General features: G+C 44.6%; 1 protein-coding gene across 1 annotated transcript in view; it reads right to left on the bottom strand.

The window, feature by feature from the left end:
* ldlrad3 (low density lipoprotein receptor class A domain containing 3) overlaps nt 1–19,094 on the bottom strand; it is a 73,117-nt gene that overhangs the window by 38,628 nt on the left and 15,395 nt on the right. The window contains exon 2 of the mRNA XM_070972348.1: nt 7,810–7,956. Within this exon, the coding sequence (XP_070828449.1) occupies nt 7,810–7,956 (147 nt within the window). The remainder of the gene's footprint in view (nt 1–7,809; nt 7,957–19,094) is intronic.

Below are 19,094 nucleotides of genomic sequence, written 5' to 3'. Positions count from 1 at the left end.
GCCTGAGCTGAGCAGTTTTCAGAGCAAGAATATGAAAAATTAATTAGAGGGAGCAAATTGAGGGCGGAAGAGATGGTAAAAACACAAAACTTATTAAGTTTCCTTTGATGATCCTGTGACAGTGTCCTGTTTAATTCCACGTCTGGTGCTTCGGCTATTCAAATTCAAGTCTTGCTGCAGATCCAGGTGATGCTGAATCATTTCAGCCTCCCTCTGCAACCTACAACCATCCATTTCCTCCAGTCTTCATCCCTTCTGTCATAACCATGTTTCTTGGTTTGAACCGCTTCAGTTCGTGCCAAATTTTCTTTCTCTTCCCGAAGCCTTTGTAGAAGTTGTTTACAAAAAGCAGGCAGGGTGTTGGATGGCGTCCAAACCTGGTTCCAGTGTTCAGCCGAGCAGCACAAATGAGAACGAATGAGGTTAGCAGTGGAGCTGATTCCTTGAGGTAAGACTATCACTAGCAGAAAAACGTGGCTGCAACACAGCGAAAACACATGGTTGGAGGGCACACAAACAAAGGCACGAAAGCACACACATAAACACTCTCCATCTCTCTGTTTTATCGTCTGCCATACAATTACCGCCACACACCAAACTGAGCTGTAGATTCTGACATCTGCCTCAAATTTCTTCCACAAATTGAGAATAATGTACCGCACTTTCTCCAAACATCCATTCTTCATTTGTTTTTTACAGAAAACAATCCCAAACATTTCCCGCTAAAAGCAAAACAAAGTTCAAATCTAGGCCGGGGAGTGCGGCACCATGGCAGATTTTTGGGTTTAAGAGTAAATCATTTTTATAATCTGACATGAAGTTGAAACTGAATACTGCTGTTTGTCTCTTCTTTCCACCGCCCTTATCTCCCCCGTGGCTTCAGCATTCATGCCAGGCTGAATCCAACAGCAGAGCTCTTGTTGCAGAGGCAGTACGCTTTGCTCTTCCCCAGCATGCACCTCTGTGCCACTCACCACGCTTCTCCCCTTTTCTCCCTCTCCTCGCCTCCCCAGAGAACAGAGTAACTTGTTTGCCACAGGTAGGATTGGTCGTGATGGGCATGCATGATTGACAGAGTGAGGAGAAGCACCGGAGGAAAAGACTAATAAGAAAGAAAACAGCAGCAAGGGAGCGGGACAGAATGGAGGCCGAGAAAGCGTGGAGACAGCTGAGGACTTCAAAGGTTTCTCTGACCGTGCAGAGCATTTCTGAGGGGAGGAAATCAATAGGTAATGGAGTCAGGGTGTAAGCAAGAAGGGCAAGGGTAGTTTCACTCTAGAGGGCTTGGGGATCAAAATAATCATTCCGTGCTTTTCACTGTCTAAGCCCTGCACGCTTGTTGTAAAACACAGCAACCTTCTGTGTGCAGGGAGAGGCACTGCAACATGATAGAGCTGCCTTCAGCTCGAGGGCCGAGCGTTTACGGGCCACTGGCGTTCCGCGAAGCCATCAAGCTTTATGCTAGATGAGGAAGCAAGTGCGGCTCGTACACCATACAGCGAGCGCATGTGCAAAACATCAGCAATACTTCAACAGCTTCAGATAAAAGGAGAGGGAAGCAAGGGCATGTAGTGAAAAAGCAGCGAGTGATCTGTCTGATAATAACCCTGCTGCAATATTCATCATAGAAGGCAGCGTGTTGCTAAAATTGCCTTGTCTGAACTGGTGGTGCCCGACATTGTATTGTAAAATGACAAGACAGTATTTCTTATTCCTTTGAGGGTTTTGAAGCATTCATTTTACCTAATTTGTGACTATTGATCGAACAAGGATAGCATTCGATCTAAAAGGGAAAACTGGAAGAGAAAAAAAAAGACTGTGTGTAAGACCCTAATCAATATTTCATCCCTGTTCCTTAGTATTAATTACACCAGCTCATAGATCAGCCGCACATGAGATGCACCAGAATCAGTCCCATTTACATTTCCTGCTATCAAAGCTCCATATTCTCTCTTGAAAGTTCTTGTTTTTTCCTGAGCTGGGCGAAGACAACCCACACAAACCAAGAAATGCTCCAGTCTCCCAAAACCCCCCCAATCCCAAGTGCGTTTTTTTTTTTTTTTTCCATGATATCCCCCTGACTGCATACGCTCACACAGGAACACAAAAACAAACAGAGCAAAGGACACCTTTGCACAATGAAGCAGTGCACGAACAGGAGACAACAGAAGAAGGAAAACAGATCTGTCAGCAGAATGTGGCTCTTTGTGTTCGAGTCAGAGCATTGGTCATTGTTCTTATCACTATAAACACACACTCCTAATCTCAGCAGCCCCTTCCCTACCCACGGTGGGGTTTGGTAAAGAATTGGCAGTGTGTGGAGCCTTGATATCTAAATCATAACCGATCTGTCTCAGGAGTCTTTTTAGCTATTTTCCACCCCTGCTGTCGAGGAGAACTTTGTTGTTGATAAGCATTTAGCGGCTCTTTGAACTCAATATCTCGTGGGCATTTTGTGGAGGTCAGTACGCAACAAAAAAACAAAAAGCTCCATTGATGTTGCTCCAGGCTTTGGTTGTGTTGTGACTGCAGAAAGCAATAATGTGATAATATTCCAGTAATCCAATGAACAGAATTTATTTTGCTCCTAATTGTTGGGTAGCGCTAACCGGATCAATAAACAGCACATCAGGTAATGAAAACTCCAGTTATTTCCTGAGTTGTTATGAAGTATTAATAGACTTTTAAAGCAACTGACAAAACATCAGCCCTTGGTTGAGCCTCCAATTTTCTGCCCTTCCTGAGTGTGATTGAATAAAGTAGGAGAGGAGTTAGAGACACGCCTGGCATGTGCAGAGTTTAGAATGTCATGGAACAAAGACAGTTCGCTTAATGGCACAGATCACATGGTTTAATATGTCTGCAACTGTTGAGCGGATCAAAAGTGATTTTCCCTTCACGAATGCTACATGCTAAAACGTGTAGCTCAAGCCTAAGAGTCATCACGTCGGTGAACTGACTCGGAAATGTAAGCTACACAGCAACATTCATCTAAAGTTAGCCAAACCCCCAGAGTGTATGAATTGGGCAATGGTTCATTTTATTGCTTACGATTTCAACATTTCATTTGAAGTGGAAGATGGTGTTATTCTTGCAAAAGTAACACAGCCCGAAAGGCTAAAAAGAGTCAGTATTGCACAGAAAAGGGAACTGTCGGAAAGAAGTTAGAAAAAGAAGACGTTTTGGGTTGAAGGAAAATGTTTTTGGGTCTCAACCAACTGATTTGTCATCGTGTGAGCCCTCAGATTTAACCGGCGACCACAAACAGAAAACACAGACTGAACCAGAAACATCCTGTACGTGACTGGAAGCCAAGATAACCCTAACCCTATACAGGTAATGTCATTTTGATGTTGAACAAGTGGCAAGACGAGCACTTGAGCCTTGATTCAACACGTGGTGACGCTTCATTTTGGACGAGCAGTCCCATCGTATGGCTGCTCCGTAAGAGCCACTGGCCCTGCTGATGGCCCCTCTGGTTAAAAGTTGAACTTGCACATAAGTTTTTAAGTGTAGAATTGTGAATACATGAATTCTTCCACACAGAAACGCCGCACAGCCTCTGCCTGCAGGACTGCTTGTTCAGAAGAGTCATTTCTTTAAAACGAACTTGTCTTTCCTCTTTCTCCCAACTGCATTTCTTCCTCGTCTTTGATTCCCCACTTCTTGCCTTATACATCATGTCCACTCACCCTTTCGGCCCCACTATGTATCTCTCCTCTGGTCTGCTCATGCTCTGCCCGGACAAGGGCAAAGAGGCTAATCCTGGCTCTGAGGCCCAGTAAGCTCAGTCAGCTCTCCTCCTTCTCTCCTCTGTCAGTATCCATTTCGTCTAACACCCTCCCAGGCTGTCGTTACGGACACCAGAGAGCAGCCTGGTACTTTTGACCTCTTTGTGTGAGGAATTAGTCAGCAGCCTGTCTCTGAATCATTGCTTGAAGACCCCTCAAACGTGCCAACACATATGCATACAATGATGCCCACATAGAGAAGACGTTCAGTGCTGGAGATACTGTAGAAACTGCTGATATGTTTTCATGTGAAATTCAGTTAAATTCATGAGGAGCAAAGCAGAGGTTACACTCCATAAAAAATTGGACTTGATAAAAATGGTCTGTAGGGGGGTCCTGGCCTCGCGCAGCAGGACAGTAATACAATAAGCTGCATCTTTAATGCAATAAGACTCAGGCTGGAGATCTTGCCTCTCTCCTCTCAGCCCAGACTGTTATTTAGTGTAAGAGCCAGCAAAAAAGTATTTACATGACTCAAGTTCACCCTTGTGCTAGAGGGGACCGGAAGAACAAACAAACAAGAGAGGAGCAGTGGGGCTTGGGAGGAAGGGAGAAGCCCATCTTTTCCAAGAGAATAAACATTCCCTGACCATTCGAGAGACAATCCCTGGCCAATGAGGCATAGCAGGCTGGGATGCATCTACAATAAGCAAATAAATAAAAGACAGAGGCAAGCAGACCAGGTTTGCATAATTCTCCTCATAGCTTCTTCACCCAGTGATAACGCTGGAAGAAAATATAGTCAAAAAACGGCAGAGAGAAGTTTATTTTCCAGGCAAACAACTGCTGGTAAAAAATAAAAATCTGCCATCGCGAGTTCATGTGTGGGTGGTTCTGTCTTGCAAAACACTTTTGCACTGACTGGATCAATGCAACCCAATATGTGAAAGTCGGTGTGCTACTTTGTGCTTTGGTGAAATCTGGGTTTTACGCATTTCACACAGATTCAAAGGAAAATTGATCTGTTACATGTTCAGCCAAGTAATTTGTCAGTCCAAATTGATTTGTTCGCCTTTGTGTCTCCCCGTTAGCGGCACGATTTCCAAAAACAAAATTCTCATTAATGAGACGCCGGGGAGATGTCACCACATGTGACCTTTACCTCAGGCTCTGCAGAACTATTCCTCAGATGGGAAACACCCACATCAGCACAAGGCTTACAGGGGATATGTGCTCTAACTACAGCTGTCTACTGGTGCAAGTGTATGTGGTAAAAATAGAGACTGGCTCTGGAGAGCAAAAGACTGTACATGTTCACACATACATGTTATAAATAAGTTATTGTGTATATACAGCATGCATGTACGCAAGGCACACGGTGTCCATACCTAACAAAGGACGCAGGAAGAGAAGACAAGAGAGCACAGGGGTTACTAAAAACATAATACTTTAAAGGTCCCGTGTGGATGCTTTAGTGGCATCTAGTGGTGAGGTTGCAGGCTGCAACCAACTGAATACTCCTGGCCTCAGCCCCTATGTTTCTGAGCCTGTAGGAAAAACCTGCAGTGACAAATGGATTCTTGACAGTGTTTGGTTTGTCCATTCTGGGCTTCTGTAGAAAAATGGAGCGACATGAAGGACCTGCTCCCTCTGTACTGTAGGTATGAAGAACTCATTGTAAGGTTAAAAAAAACACAGTGATTCTTATTTTCAGGGGATCATAAATTAATGAAAACATCATTTAATGAATGATATTTGTTCATCATATTCCATTTCTGCATATTCTGCCAACCGATCCCCCTAAATCTTACCCACTGAAGCTTTAATGATCTAGTCTCATCCAATGAAAATGGACTAATTAAGGAAAGAAAGTGGTCAAAAGTCTTTAAAAAAATCTTCTCCATCGATGCACAATTAAACCACATGTTGTTAGAAACCTCCTGTTAGAAGACATCTGATCATGTTAGAGACGGAAGGAAGTTTGATATCCTGAGGTGCTCAACAGCGGTCTGCCGCCAACATGACTGTGATTGGAGACATCATCAGAACATGGAGAGGTAAAGAGGTCAGTCTAATGACAATACTTCACTAAACAGAAGACATTTTTCCAACTTCTCTTTGAACTGTATTCATGCAGCTGAATGACAAGAGGAGAAGAAGCAAAGTCAACAAACTGTCTTTTAAGTTAGCAAATCAAGCACCCCCCTCTGTTAAATATTTATATATATATTTATATACCGTGTGTGTGTGTGTGTATGTGTGTGTGTGTGTGCTGTTAGAGGGGGGTGTAATTATGATTCTACTTGCAGAAAATCCAGTGCTGCAAGTCTCAAAGTTTTCAGGCATTGTGTTCTCCTCAGATAATAGACAGAACTCCTGCTGTAGCCACCATAATGAGGCCTCCTCTCTACCTCCTCTCCTCCCCTAACTCCCTTGGTTCCCCCTCCCTCCCTCTCTCCCTCCCTCCCTCTGTCTGTCTGTCTGTTCCGGCAGAGGCCACTAATGGAGCCAGAGGCTTGTCTGGGGATTTTTGCGAAGCAGTCACCGGAGATATCGACTGACAACTAGCCATCTATTTGAGGATAATAAGGCCCACTTATGCCAGTGCAGATAATGTAGACGTCGACAACAAACACAAATAGACCTCTGACAACCGGAGAGGCAGGCTGAGTGTGATGCTTTGTGATAACTTTTACTAGCTTTTGTCTACAGCAGCATAGCATGTAGTGTCAGCAACAGACAAAAAACCCCCCAAACCTTGCTTATCTGTAGGTTCAAAGTGAAAGTACTTGAATGTTGAAGTACTTCTACTTGAATTTGATTGAGGATGTAACAAACTGACACATGAACTGTGTGATTAGCTGGAACAGGAAGACTTAATGCATCTCATTCTGATGCAATTAGTCCAAAGGAATCTGAATATTATCTTTGCAGGTCTGACAGTTGTTGACAGTTTAAGGCCACTGAGTGATGAAAATCTGGGACACAGAACTCATCCATCTAAGTAGTTTAGTAATGCAGGAGACTTTTTCTAAGTTAAAGAGATGTCAGCAGTGAATGTGCACTAAAGAATACAGTTTAGGACACATGTATACATGACTTAGAATGACAGAGACATTACAAGCTAAGAGGACTGATGACTGCAAAGCTTGTGGGCTCTGTCTGTGAGTGCTGGCATGCCATGGGACACAACTTTGTCAAGAGTAGTTTGCCTGTTCCCTGAGCTGCCAGCAAGAGACAACAGTGAGAGAAGCGACTGCTGGAGGAGGCGAAAAGAAGAAAATGAGAGAGGTGACAGAATGGAGGATAAACCATATGTGATTTTGTTTTTGGCAGGGAATTAGCTGGGTACAAAAAAAAAAAGAAGAATCTCTGCGAGAAGCGGGTTACGCTTTTTTCTAATTGAAAACAAGCCCCTGTGAAGCAAATAGCAAGCCAAAAGCCAAGGATAATCACAGGAGATTCAGAGGGAAGGCCCAGAGAGGAGTGAGAACGCGAGATGGTTAAAGAGATGAATATATCTGGAGATGGGGGTTTCCATTCAGCGTGGCAGGGCCTCAAAGTCAATCTTCATCAGCAATCCCATCTTTGCGTGGAGCTCTGGCTGAGACGGGAGGGGGAAGAGGAGGAGCAGCAGACCAGAAAGATCAAAGCCCACTAAAAGTGAGGATCAAAACTGAACTATTACTGTAGCCTTACAGTAGAATTATGCATGCGCTGCTCTTCCTGCGCGCAGTAGTAATCGGCCTTTGCTTTGATGGTATTAAGTTCTGCCCCGGTGCTAAACTGGGGCCGAGGGTCTGGCGGGGGAGGAGGGGCGCACTCTGCGGGGGGAGGGAGGTGAGGATTGAGGAGAGAAGTTTGTTTAAGTTGGCAGAGAATTAGCTTTAAATGGCCCTTATGGCTTTATGAATAGGGACGGGAGCTGAAGTACGACTGCAATATTGGATAGCGAGAGGACTTCAGGAGTTGAGAAGACATGACGTGACTCTAAATAGGCTATTTGGCTTCGCTGCTTCAAGGCACAGCTGAGGGTTGAAAAAAAAAGATTTGACAACGGAGTCGAAACTGGACTTACGACAGCCTTTCTCGTCGCTCTTGTCGAAGCAGTCGGGCAATCCGTCACACTGCCACCCACCTGGGACGCACTTCCCATCCCCGCACATGAAGTTCCCAGGGATGTTGCACTCGGTGGTGAAGTTATTCCCTGGGAGCAGCTGGCTCTCTGATTGGAAAACAGATAGAGTGGCATGGGGGGGGGGGGGGGGAAGAGAGGAGGGGGGGGCAGAAAGAGAACAGACAATTACAATCTCACTCCATGAAGAAATTAAACAGGTACAGGGATACTGCACTCCAGCGATATTCATCAGCGCAGTCACAATGAGAGACTGCTGTTATCTCCAACCTCTAAATAGAGAAATATGAAAGACTCTATTTGAAAAGCAGAGGAGGTCACTCGGTGTTAACAGTATTACGAGCGCAGGCGTCCGTTTAGAGCGGGGCAGTATCATAATTGGGCAGATAAGGACACAAAGACCAAATAACAGTCACACGAACAAAGCACACATCTCGGTCTTGGACGCACACGCAGACCACAAATAAACACACTCAGAAGAAAGACGGTACCCTGAACGAGGTCGGGCCACTTCAAGTTGACGCAGTGCAGCTGCGGCATAATGGGCTGGAATGTGAAACACGGCCTTTTGGCTGAGGTTTGACACTATGCAGAGAGCGGTTTAGCTCGTAAACAAAACTATAGGGCAGTAATGAGGAGTTCCGGACAGGCGGGGGAACGCTTTCATCTGCAGTGCTGGAGCTGTGTTCAGCTGGTGGGCCACACCATCACACTGAGAGCGGGATGCAGGAGGAGTGGACCTTTACGCCTCATGTGGCAGTGTGGAGAAAGGTGGAGTCATTGTGGAGAAACATCTCCCGGCCCCTTCCTCTTGCAAGCATGAACGCCACCTGTTGCTGATTGGCTGGAATGCTGTCGTGTGGCTCGGTCAGATTGTTTCCCATCTACAGAGCCAGGGCCGTGAAGGAAAAGCGGACCATGAGGCGATGTTCACTGCGTTTCAAATTCAGCAAATATCAACAATCTTTCTCCAGAATGACTCACCTCAAAAGCAAAGTGACTGATTGAGACCGAGGATGAGCCAGCCTCTATCTCACATTGATATCTAATAACTCAACTGACTCAAATATGAGACTTTCTATAAACCTCATCCAAGGAGATCATTCATAACTCATCTGTTGTCAGCTCTCGCTCAAGGTCTGTTAAATCAGCAAATTTCCTGCGACGCCCGGTGGCTTATTAAATGTCAAACTCACCGTTAGAGGCTGGTGGTCACACATGCTAATGTTTCCAAAAACCACTGCGTTGACTTATTTACTTTAATGATGACATTCTACAAATATCACATATAATATGAGCATTTAAACATACTCCGTGGGGACGCAAAGACATTAAACATCCTACAATAGTGCAGTTGAAAGAGATGCTGCTTCGTCCAATATTTCAGACTACATCAGACAAATGAATTCACTTTGTGTGGAAGAAACAGCTTGTTTCCTCTATTTAATCATTACAGGCACGCATTCTCGGTGAGGCAGTATTCATTACTGAGGGATCTGATGTACTCCAACACAAACTGAAAGGTTTGACCTCTGAATGCTTGTGAATTCATAACCAGAGCTCGCAGGTTCAACTCCGTTAGTTGATATTCATTTAGTAGATGTAGCCAGTTCCCAGAATACAGCTGAGTAACTGACACATAGAAATCATCTGTCCTTACATCATCCTTCTCCCGCTGCCCTTACTGCAGCAGGTTGTGGAAAGCATGTATGGATCCTCTCTAAAAATGAGACAGCACGACCCTTCTTTCCCTCTGTGGGCATGATGCAAACCCCTCTTTTGTCTCTTACAATATAGAAAAAGGGAAGTGAGGGATGAAGAGAAAAGCCTGGTGCAATTTACGAGGACTGGAAGCATTTCAATTATCATCTCACTCATCGCTGGGAAGCAACTGTTGACGAGGACACGCAATGAAAATTGTTTTACATATTAGTAATGACTACCTTCGCAAAACTTAAACTTCCAGACGACTTTTTGTGCCTGCTTCACCTGTGTGGTCTAACATTTCATGAAATAGAACAACACCAGTCCCAGCGGTGCTGCAGAGACTGATTCTTGCAGACAGCGCGGGTGATCGGGTACCACGGCAAGCCTCCAGGATACATAAACAGCCGTCCGAGTATGTTTGAAAACTGCCAAATGTCAACTTTTCGTTATCTGTCTGAGAAAACACCAGCATCTTCACACAATCTCCCCTGGCTCTTCCCCTCCCCTCCGTGTTTGCTCTGTTCATTCAAAACAGACAGAGAGAGACCGAGACAGAGAGAGAGAGAACGACACAGCAGCGTCAGGAGTAAATGAAGACTGTGGAGTTTTTCAAGCCATCGCAGCTTAAGATACTGTTAGACGACTAATTTGACGTTTTTAACTGAAACAGCTCTATTTGACGTGTTCTTCATACCGCCGCCATACTGTGTGTACCTCTTCCACTCAGTATACAACAGAGCAGCCAGGAGCCTCTGTGAGGATTTACAGAGCCACAAGCTCACACACAGAAGAATGTGATTAGGCTCACTCAAAATGCCACGTAAACGTCTGCGCAGAACTAGGACGGAGATGTAAAATGACTTCAAAGGGCCGGCGGTGCAGGAGGCGCAGGTTAATTGGAGATTTGCTTTGAGAGCGCGGGGGGGAGAGAGAGGACGGAGCATGTGTTACGCGTGTGAGAAACGGCCAACAAGAATGAGGAAAGGTTGACAGACAGCTCATCTTTTCCCATGAGTCTCTAACACCGCCAGTGGCAAACCTTTGCATCGCTTCTTGCATCCAGGTTGTGAGTTCCTCTTTTGACAGGCTTGCTACACCCTTGTCATTCTATCGATGCGGTAATAAGCCTGAATACTTACAGTGGTTTACCGTGGAGGTAACGAACGGGCCCACCTCATTACTGCAGTAAGTGTGGCTACACAGCTCATTACAGCCTGCTCTGTGAGCTTGTTAACAGAATGATACGTCGCCACAGTTCTCTGTGGGCACTGCCACACTCCAACAAGGTGACCTGGAGAATTTTAATGGACATGACAGTGTCTACTCACTCATCCCATCCGCTTTTAACTATTATGATTGCGCAGCCACGGGCACTATGCACAGCTGCACTGTGGTCACACAGCGGGTGTGTGAGGGAGAACTGGAGGGGATAAGGCAGGGACAACGCTGGACACCTGTGTATCTTGCTGGGGGGAAGCGTAGACCAATTACTCAGGGTAAATATTGACTATACTATCCTTGCCTCTGCACACCCAACCTCTGTCTTCCACCCTTTGCAACCCTCCATCATGCCTGCGGCCCCTAAGGCCCTATTTAGACTGTTAAAACCATAGAGGGGTAGAGTCTTTGAGGCATTAGCTGGATGCTTTTTTAATTAGCATCTACATTTTGGGTTTGCGCTCCTTCCATGAAGTTTTGCTGGTTCACTCTGGGTGAAACTCTTCCCCTCATCCCCATTTTAGCTGAGCTGCTGAACTAGTACTGTAGAGTGCACCTCTATTTCCTCAATTAGAATATGAAATAAAAAAGAACTCCCAGCATAAACACAAGTCTAATTTCCCCATGGTCCCGAATCTTACTGAAATTACATTTGGAATATTTTTTGATATCTTCTCACGGAAAAAAAATCATCCCTCATGCAATCTTTCCTTATTGAGTCATAAGTGGCATGCAATATGAACACGGCTGCCGTGTTAAGATTGTATGCAGTCGAGTTAAAGAGATTCTGATTTCAAATCCTCTTCAATCATGTTTGAAGACACATAAAAATACTGATACGGTGTTTCCACAACAAAAGTTCAAATACCTCGTTCAAAATTCTCAAAGTTAACATCTCCCCCTTCTCTCTCATTAGAAATCCAGATCTATGATATGCAATTATGTCTCACTTCTCCCACTTCACTGTGGAGTCCATGCTCAGCATATGAGCACTGGAGGTTTCCATTTTCCACGTAACACTATGAGTTATGATGTCAAAAAACCATGCGTGTGTGTGTGCGTGTGTGTGTGTTAAACTCAGATTTGAGGTGAGCGCTGAAGAAACTTTCCCCCTCCAGCAGCTGAATGTGAAAGCAGCCTCGGAGTATTAAACCCTGCACATAAATCATTCTGCACCGAGAAGGTCAAACATCCAAAAGAAGCAACAATAAAGCAAAACACATTTTTAAGTACCACTTGCAGTGCTATGGGGCCGTATTTTTACAAGTGGGCTAGCGCGAGAGTGTCTATTCTGCTGCTCAGCGTTTGGCGGTGGCGATGCACAGTGAAATGTAGTAATCTGCATGCGAAGGCGAAGGAAGAACACAACCGCAAGCTGTAGATGTAAACGCAGCAGGATGTAAAACACTGGCTGTGCAAATGTTTTCTGAGGAAGGAAATGCATCCAATGTTTGTCAGGTGGGCAACACTGAATGGTAAAAATTGTTTTATTATACAAGAAAACTCCTCAGGGCACCCTTAATCAAAGCATTTCTGGGTTAAAGCAAGAAAAAAAATCCAACTCATCCCGAATTCAAATAAAGTCATGAAATGAAAACGCTGCGACTGGGCCTGGTTCTCCTGAGTATAAGATCTTTACATTACTCTAAAAGGTGATTACTTTTTGCATAATTGGAATTGAAAAGGGGAACGTATACCCATAATCTTTTAAAAGGGTTGTCAATTATTCAATATCTTTGACCACAAAATCCAGAGAATGCATAAATGGCAATCTTCCAACTGTCATTCCAGGATTTTCCATGGGTACACTTCATACATAATGATCGTGGAAATGGCAGCCTGGAGACTTCAGTACAGCCTAAACCATATTCTAAAAATGCAAAGACAGGCTGTGCAAACCAGCTTACAGTCCAGCCACCCACATCTGCAACTGCCTCCCAGCAGGTCTTATGAATATTTTCATACCAAATGTCAGCGTGCCGCCCTGACACTGGACAGCTAATTTGGTAATAAAATCTATAATACTCCTGACACAGCCTACTGAAAATTTAATAAACCTTAAAGTGCATAGATGGCATCCCCTATAAGACCCCTCTGGGTGCGTCTGGACTTTGGGTTGTGCTATTGGAGGCGCCGCAGTAACTGCTGCTACAATACTCAACAGGGAGATAGAGAAAAGTGCTGCGTGGTGGGCGAGAGGAACCCAAAAAAAAGATGCTGCGAGGAGTTAAAGCGAGAGCATGCAGGGAAAGCAGGTAAAGACGGTCCGCTCACTACGGAAAAGGAGAGATAAAGAGGAGTAAATGAAGGGGAACAAATGGGAGGGGAGGGAAGATTAGGATGCAGCTGGAGCAAGTTTAAGGGAAAATGGTAGAGGGGAAATAAAAAAAAAGAAACAGAGAGGTGGACAGTAACATCATTTTCTGCCCTCACATTCCTAGAAATAGCCACGCTAAGCAAGTTCTATTCCCTGTGCTCTGCGCATGAAAGGTCAGTGATATAAATCTATATCTGAGATGACTATTGGCTTGGCTGTGACTGCTTTAACCCCATATTCCTCAGCAAGCTTAGATATCTGTCCTGCACTGATCAGCCCTGAGTGAGAGGTTTGAAACAGCACCTAAAAAGTGATCGGGCTGTCTTTGTATACTGTCAGAAGTAAGAGAGAATCCACACGCAGAGACACCAGCCAGAGACAGATATATGGGAGAAACAGCAAGTTTACTGGGTTCTTTAAGCAGGGCAAAATACCATCCGTAGCTAGAGTTAAAACCGGAAGGCAGGTTGATCAGGCAGAGGTACAGAGTCGGCAGGCAGAAGCATGAGTCAGGTAAGAGGCACAGCTCGAAAATCCAAAGAGGCAGAACAGAAAAACAGGCGGGATACAAAGCAGGCATGGGCACTAACAACGATCTGGCAGAGAACAAAGGGACACTGACTGGTATAAATACTGAGGAGCAATTGAGCAGATGAGAAACAGGTGTGTGGTGGCAGAGCAGGCTGGTCACAGATTGGCTGACAGTCAATGCAATGGGAGTGCAGGAGGGTGTGGGCAGAGCACTGGTGGGAAAAGCTGGCAGGGCTGAGTGGAGGATGAGCAGAGGGGTGTGAGCAGGAGGGTGGGGCTAAGAAGCTCCACCAGAGTCCATGACAGTATACCATATAAGCTCCAGTAGGAGCAAGGCTTCTACGGCTTATGGGAGACATACGACAATTAAATGTTTAGAGAGGGGAGTTGATGAGCTCCCCAGAGGAAAACACAATCAAGCATCTCTTAACATAGGCTTTTTGTCTTCAATAATATGCCATCCTCTGCCCACACAGTCTCCAGTGAATTATGTGAAATCCTCTTGGAAGCTGAGAAAGAGCAAGCAAAGCCTGCCTATTGTCAACACAAACACTGACGGCGAGGTGAGAAGGGAGGAGTGAATTGATACGAGTAGAAACTGGACTCTCTCAGGCTCAAGGTTAGAAACTTTCCTTTCAATTCCACACAACGTGTAATGGGCTGGCTATACAAACAGGCTCTGAGGTGCAGCAGGGGAGGGGTGGGGGTGCATCGGCTGTCTTTTCCATTGTCTGTGAGCGTGGACGTGTATTACTCATGTTGTGGGGACATAAATTTGTTTACACAGTCACACTGTGGGGACTTGTTTTCCTAATAGGGACAAAATGCAAGTCATTAAATGATCAAATTAATCATTAATGGTTATGGTAAGTCTACGTAGCCTCCCCAGAGAGATGGAAGTGTGTGTGTGTGTGTGTGTGTGTGTGTGTGTGTGTGTGTGTGTGTGTGTGTGTGTGTGTGTGTGTGTGTGGTAGAGAAAGAAAGAGCTTCCCAGAGACAGGAAAAGACTCTCCATCCTGTTCCCTCTGCTCACTGAAGCGTCCAATATAAATAAACACAAGTGCAAAGAACCTGGTCTGCATCAATTAAAGACCCCCTACAGATACACACACACACGCACGCACACACACAGCATATGAGCACAGAGCAACAGAGCTAGCAGGGCCTTAATGGGGATGGATAGAGAAAAGAGCAGTCATGCATGGAAAAAGACAGTAAAACCCAAATAATATGATATTAGGAGTGATTCTTTCAGCTGCTGTTCAGCCTTTCTGTAGCCACATGGAAACTGCGAATGTGTGTGTGTTCGAGGGGGAGGGGGGCACAGGCTTCAGCACATGCTATGTAATTACTATGTTTGTGCGGTGTCTGCGGCACACTTATGTCCATAACAGCCAATGCTAAATGAGAAACTGAGCCACAGAGAAAACAGCCTTCATTACAAACGCGATTCTGAAGTGAGAAGAACAGAGCTCTGAAGAGACGAGAAGTTTGATCATCATTAATACGAACGTTTCACATCTACGAAGGCAAGCTGCGCTCGCTCATGTGAATCAATTACCAAATCCCCATAAAATCCACAGCAGAGGGTAAGTACCTGATGAAGAAAAGGCAAAAACAGAAGCAGATTATGAGTGCAATTAGGCTTTAGAAAATGCAAAAGGAAAAATGGCTGAGAAGAAAGTAAATAAGACTTAACATAAAGAACTAAAGGCCATTTGAGGATGCAGGTTTGCTATTCTATAAGACACCTATTTTCATATGTATTTTCAGATAAACAAGATTTGGACCTGGAGTCCCCAGCTCCAGTGTGCCACAGGAGGAATCTGATTGGTGGTCATTTGTTTGGGTGAGCAAACGATATTAGTCATTCCAGTAATCTAAAGAGGTAATTAGCAATGTGTAGTGGATCATGCTGTGCCTCGTTATCCTGTGAAAAAAAATAAAAAAATAAATCAATGAAACAAACTTCCATGAAAATGCAAATGAGGGGCGTTTGAAGGAAAGCGAGCGTGGACAGATAGAGGAAATGGTAATGAGCAGAATAAAAGCACGGCACGAGGGGGAGGTAAATCAAAAGTTCTCATACTTTTTTTTTAATAAAGAAGGTGGATACATGCTTTATAAATAAACCACAGGGAAGAAGACCGACCACCTCTGCAGGGATTTTATGGTTCACTTTCTGAATAATCATTTAGTCCAGAAACACAATGATAAAAAATAATTGCCGCTGAGTCGCTGGGACTGGATGCAGCATTCGGTGGACAACTGTAAGAGTAATATGCTCTGAATGTGATTGTGGCTTCTCTGGTGACAGGGATGAGCTGCAGACAATCCTTCTCTTAAACTCTAAACTTTAAGCTAAATTTGTGCGTGATTAATGGTGGTGGACGATGGTTGTCTCCCATTGTCTGCTACACTGTACGTTAAATTATGAAGACACAGCAATGCAATAACCCATCGAGCTGCAACAATGATGCACAATGCTCCCAATGCTCGCTCGTTTCATGCCGTTCTGTGTGTGCTGACATGGCACACTCAACATCCAGGACATGTCTGTCATTGTAGCTTTAATGTGGAGCACACTCCAAAAATAAGACTTCCCCACAAAGGGAAAATAGCCAAGGCGTTGATGTGAGTCACTCTTCCTGCCAGAGTGTCTGCTGTTCTCAACAGGAGAGGAACGTGGATGTTAGAGTTCAGGACAGCCGACTTCTTCCCCGCTCTGTATTCTTCTGCTGCACGTCTGATGCCGGCGTGACAACACAAACATGACTTAATATTGAGAGGAAAACGTACATTTCTGTACATCTGTATTCCGCTTTTAGCCTTTTGGATTCAATGACACAGCTAGGGACACGGCAGCACTGGCAGCTGCAGCTTTACAGCTGAGGCCAGCGTGCGACCAACACGAGTAATCCTACAACCAGACAGGTTTTAAACAAATCCCAGATTTACCCAGTTGTATGAAAGCACATATTTGGAGGTGAAACAAAAGCACATTCAGCTGAAGTGTCCGATAGAAGTCACGTTCTCCTTTCTGAAACTGTGTTCGGTGCAGTGGGTCAAAGTTAACCTCCGAGCAGCTCTCCAAAACCGGAAGCTCATTTGCAGCTCAGTGTTTGGATAATAACAGTCACCTTAATCTTCACTTCCAAATGAAGTGCTTTATATAAGATTGTTAAACAGCTGACATGTTTAAAACGGTCTCAGTTTTAAATTTGCTTGTGAAGAACAAGAGCTGAAGGCCAAAACTGATGCCGATTGGTCACCCTGCCACACCAACAGGAACGTGACCAAATCATCTTTGCCTCTGGCGCGCTTCACTGCTTTATTTGCAGTGACAGCTGTGAGCATACAGTTTGTTATGTAATCCCGATTTTCATTAACCTAAAAGTGAGAAAATGGGACTGTGATACAGTTCCAGCGCAGCATGGTTTGACAGTTTTAATCAGATCTAAAGCTGCGGGCGCTTTTGTCGGGGATTGGAACTGTAATGGAGACGTGTTGATCTCTCGCCATCACTTGTTGTGTTCACTGAGGAGGTCAAGAGAAGCAGCTGAAGTTAACTGCAATGTTAATTTGTACTGCATATCTCTACTGCTGATCAGATTTATACGGTACGGTTTAACGCACAGGCCACACAGTGAGGACAAACAGACATCAGACGTCTGAAAATTCTTGGCTTTAGAGCTTGTTTCATCTCTTAACGCATCCGTGCGCCGTCTCAGTCTTTCACAGTTTGCTAATGCTAAACTGTTATCTATGCTATATAATCAATTTGATACACTGTGTGCAGCTATGTTTAGTCAGTACACAGACAGTTTTGATAGGCTTATATCATAAAACATTCCTGTAGTAGGGTGTGTTGATGCAATAAGAGTGTAATAGTGCTGATCAAGAAAACTAACAAGTTTTTATGAATTTTGCCATTTTCCTCCCAGTTCAGAACACCTGCGTCCACATGTGCTGTGGTCCTTGTCTTTGCTCACCCTCCTGCTGGCCTCGACCTCCAGATCATGCTCAGATGCCCAGTGGTTGTGTATGTAGCTACATACTTCACAGGTGGAGCTGATGATGCTCATTGGTCCAGTATGAGCAGACAACACACAAGCCCCCCCCCCTTAAAAAAAATCCAATCCAATCCCGCACACACTTATCACCTCTGCATTCATTTCTTATTGATTTATTATTAAACATTTATTCACATGGGTGTTGTGTATAAAGTTTTCGTCTTTCGCCTCGAGCTGGTTTGTGGGATTGTTAAGAGTTGGTCTATGACCCACCCCTTTCCTATTTGGTCTGCATGACTTTTTAATTGATAGAAAGGTCCTTGTGAGCAAACTGTTAACCCCCTTTTTTGAATAAATCAATACAAAGGCGTGCGCGTGTGTGTGGGAATTGGCTTTTTCCTTTGGAACTGGTTTATTGGTACAATATCATACACCGGTTTGAATATTTCCTCTCTGTGTTGACACAGAAGTAGAGCAATCCTGTGAAATGGAAATGTCTAATACATTCACACGTTTTAGTTCGATCAGCGTACTATGCATATGCAGACACACACACAGAGATCTAGACAGAGCGGGGGAGGCACACTGAGAAAGAAAGTAAAACAAAAGGAGCCTGGTAGCTGCTGAAGAGCGCAAAATAATGTTTAAGAATCCCCGTCCGTCACTAAATTAGCAATGTTGCGCTTTCCCCGTTCTGCGTGACACTTGAAATATTTTATCGCAAACCAGCACCGTCACGCAATTTTCTGTGCAAATGGAATGAAACTTTCTGCACATGTGCGCCAACATCGTGAGGAAACTGGCATGAAGAAGAGAGGAACACATCCTGCCGAATCAATCAGACCACATGCACCACATATGCTTAACTCCATCTTTGAAATGATATGTGTGGTCTGAGCAGCTGTGTTAGCTGGTTACTGAGCATCAATGGACAAGCGACACTCCACACATGGGGGGTGTGAGGATGTGTGAGGATGTCTCCATGTTTGCATTTTGACTGGTTTTGGAATTTTTGATGAGGATGAAGTGGATGTACTTTTAATCTTTTCCTCTATTGAGCATGTTTTGAGAAAAACAGACAAAATATTATTCAATGCTGAGGATTTTTACTTGCATTTAAATTACTCTAGATGGGTCTTCATTTCTTCTTTTAGTCCAAGCTCAAACTATAAAAAAAATAAAATGTGAAAAATGTGTCGTGACCGCATCAAGGCAACCAGGCTGATTGCTGCCAGCTGACTTCACCACGCTGGCAAAAGGAATCCAAGGACATCCCAAAAACCACCCACTGTCACACCAAATCTAGAAAGTCTAAGTCTCAGGAGGAGAGAGCGGCTCGTTCTCGGCGGGGTCGGCCACGGCGCTGGTTAACACTCACAGGTGGGGGCATCAGCCCAATTCCCCCGCGTGAATCTGGAGAGGAACAAACAATGGACCACAAG

The sequence above is a fragment of the Chaetodon trifascialis genome, chromosome 10 (assembly GCF_039877785.1).
Source record: "Chaetodon trifascialis isolate fChaTrf1 chromosome 10, fChaTrf1.hap1, whole genome shotgun sequence".
NCBI lineage: Eukaryota > Metazoa > Chordata > Actinopteri > Chaetodontiformes > Chaetodontidae > Chaetodon > Chaetodon trifascialis.
This window is presented reverse-complemented; position numbering and strand designations above follow the sequence as displayed.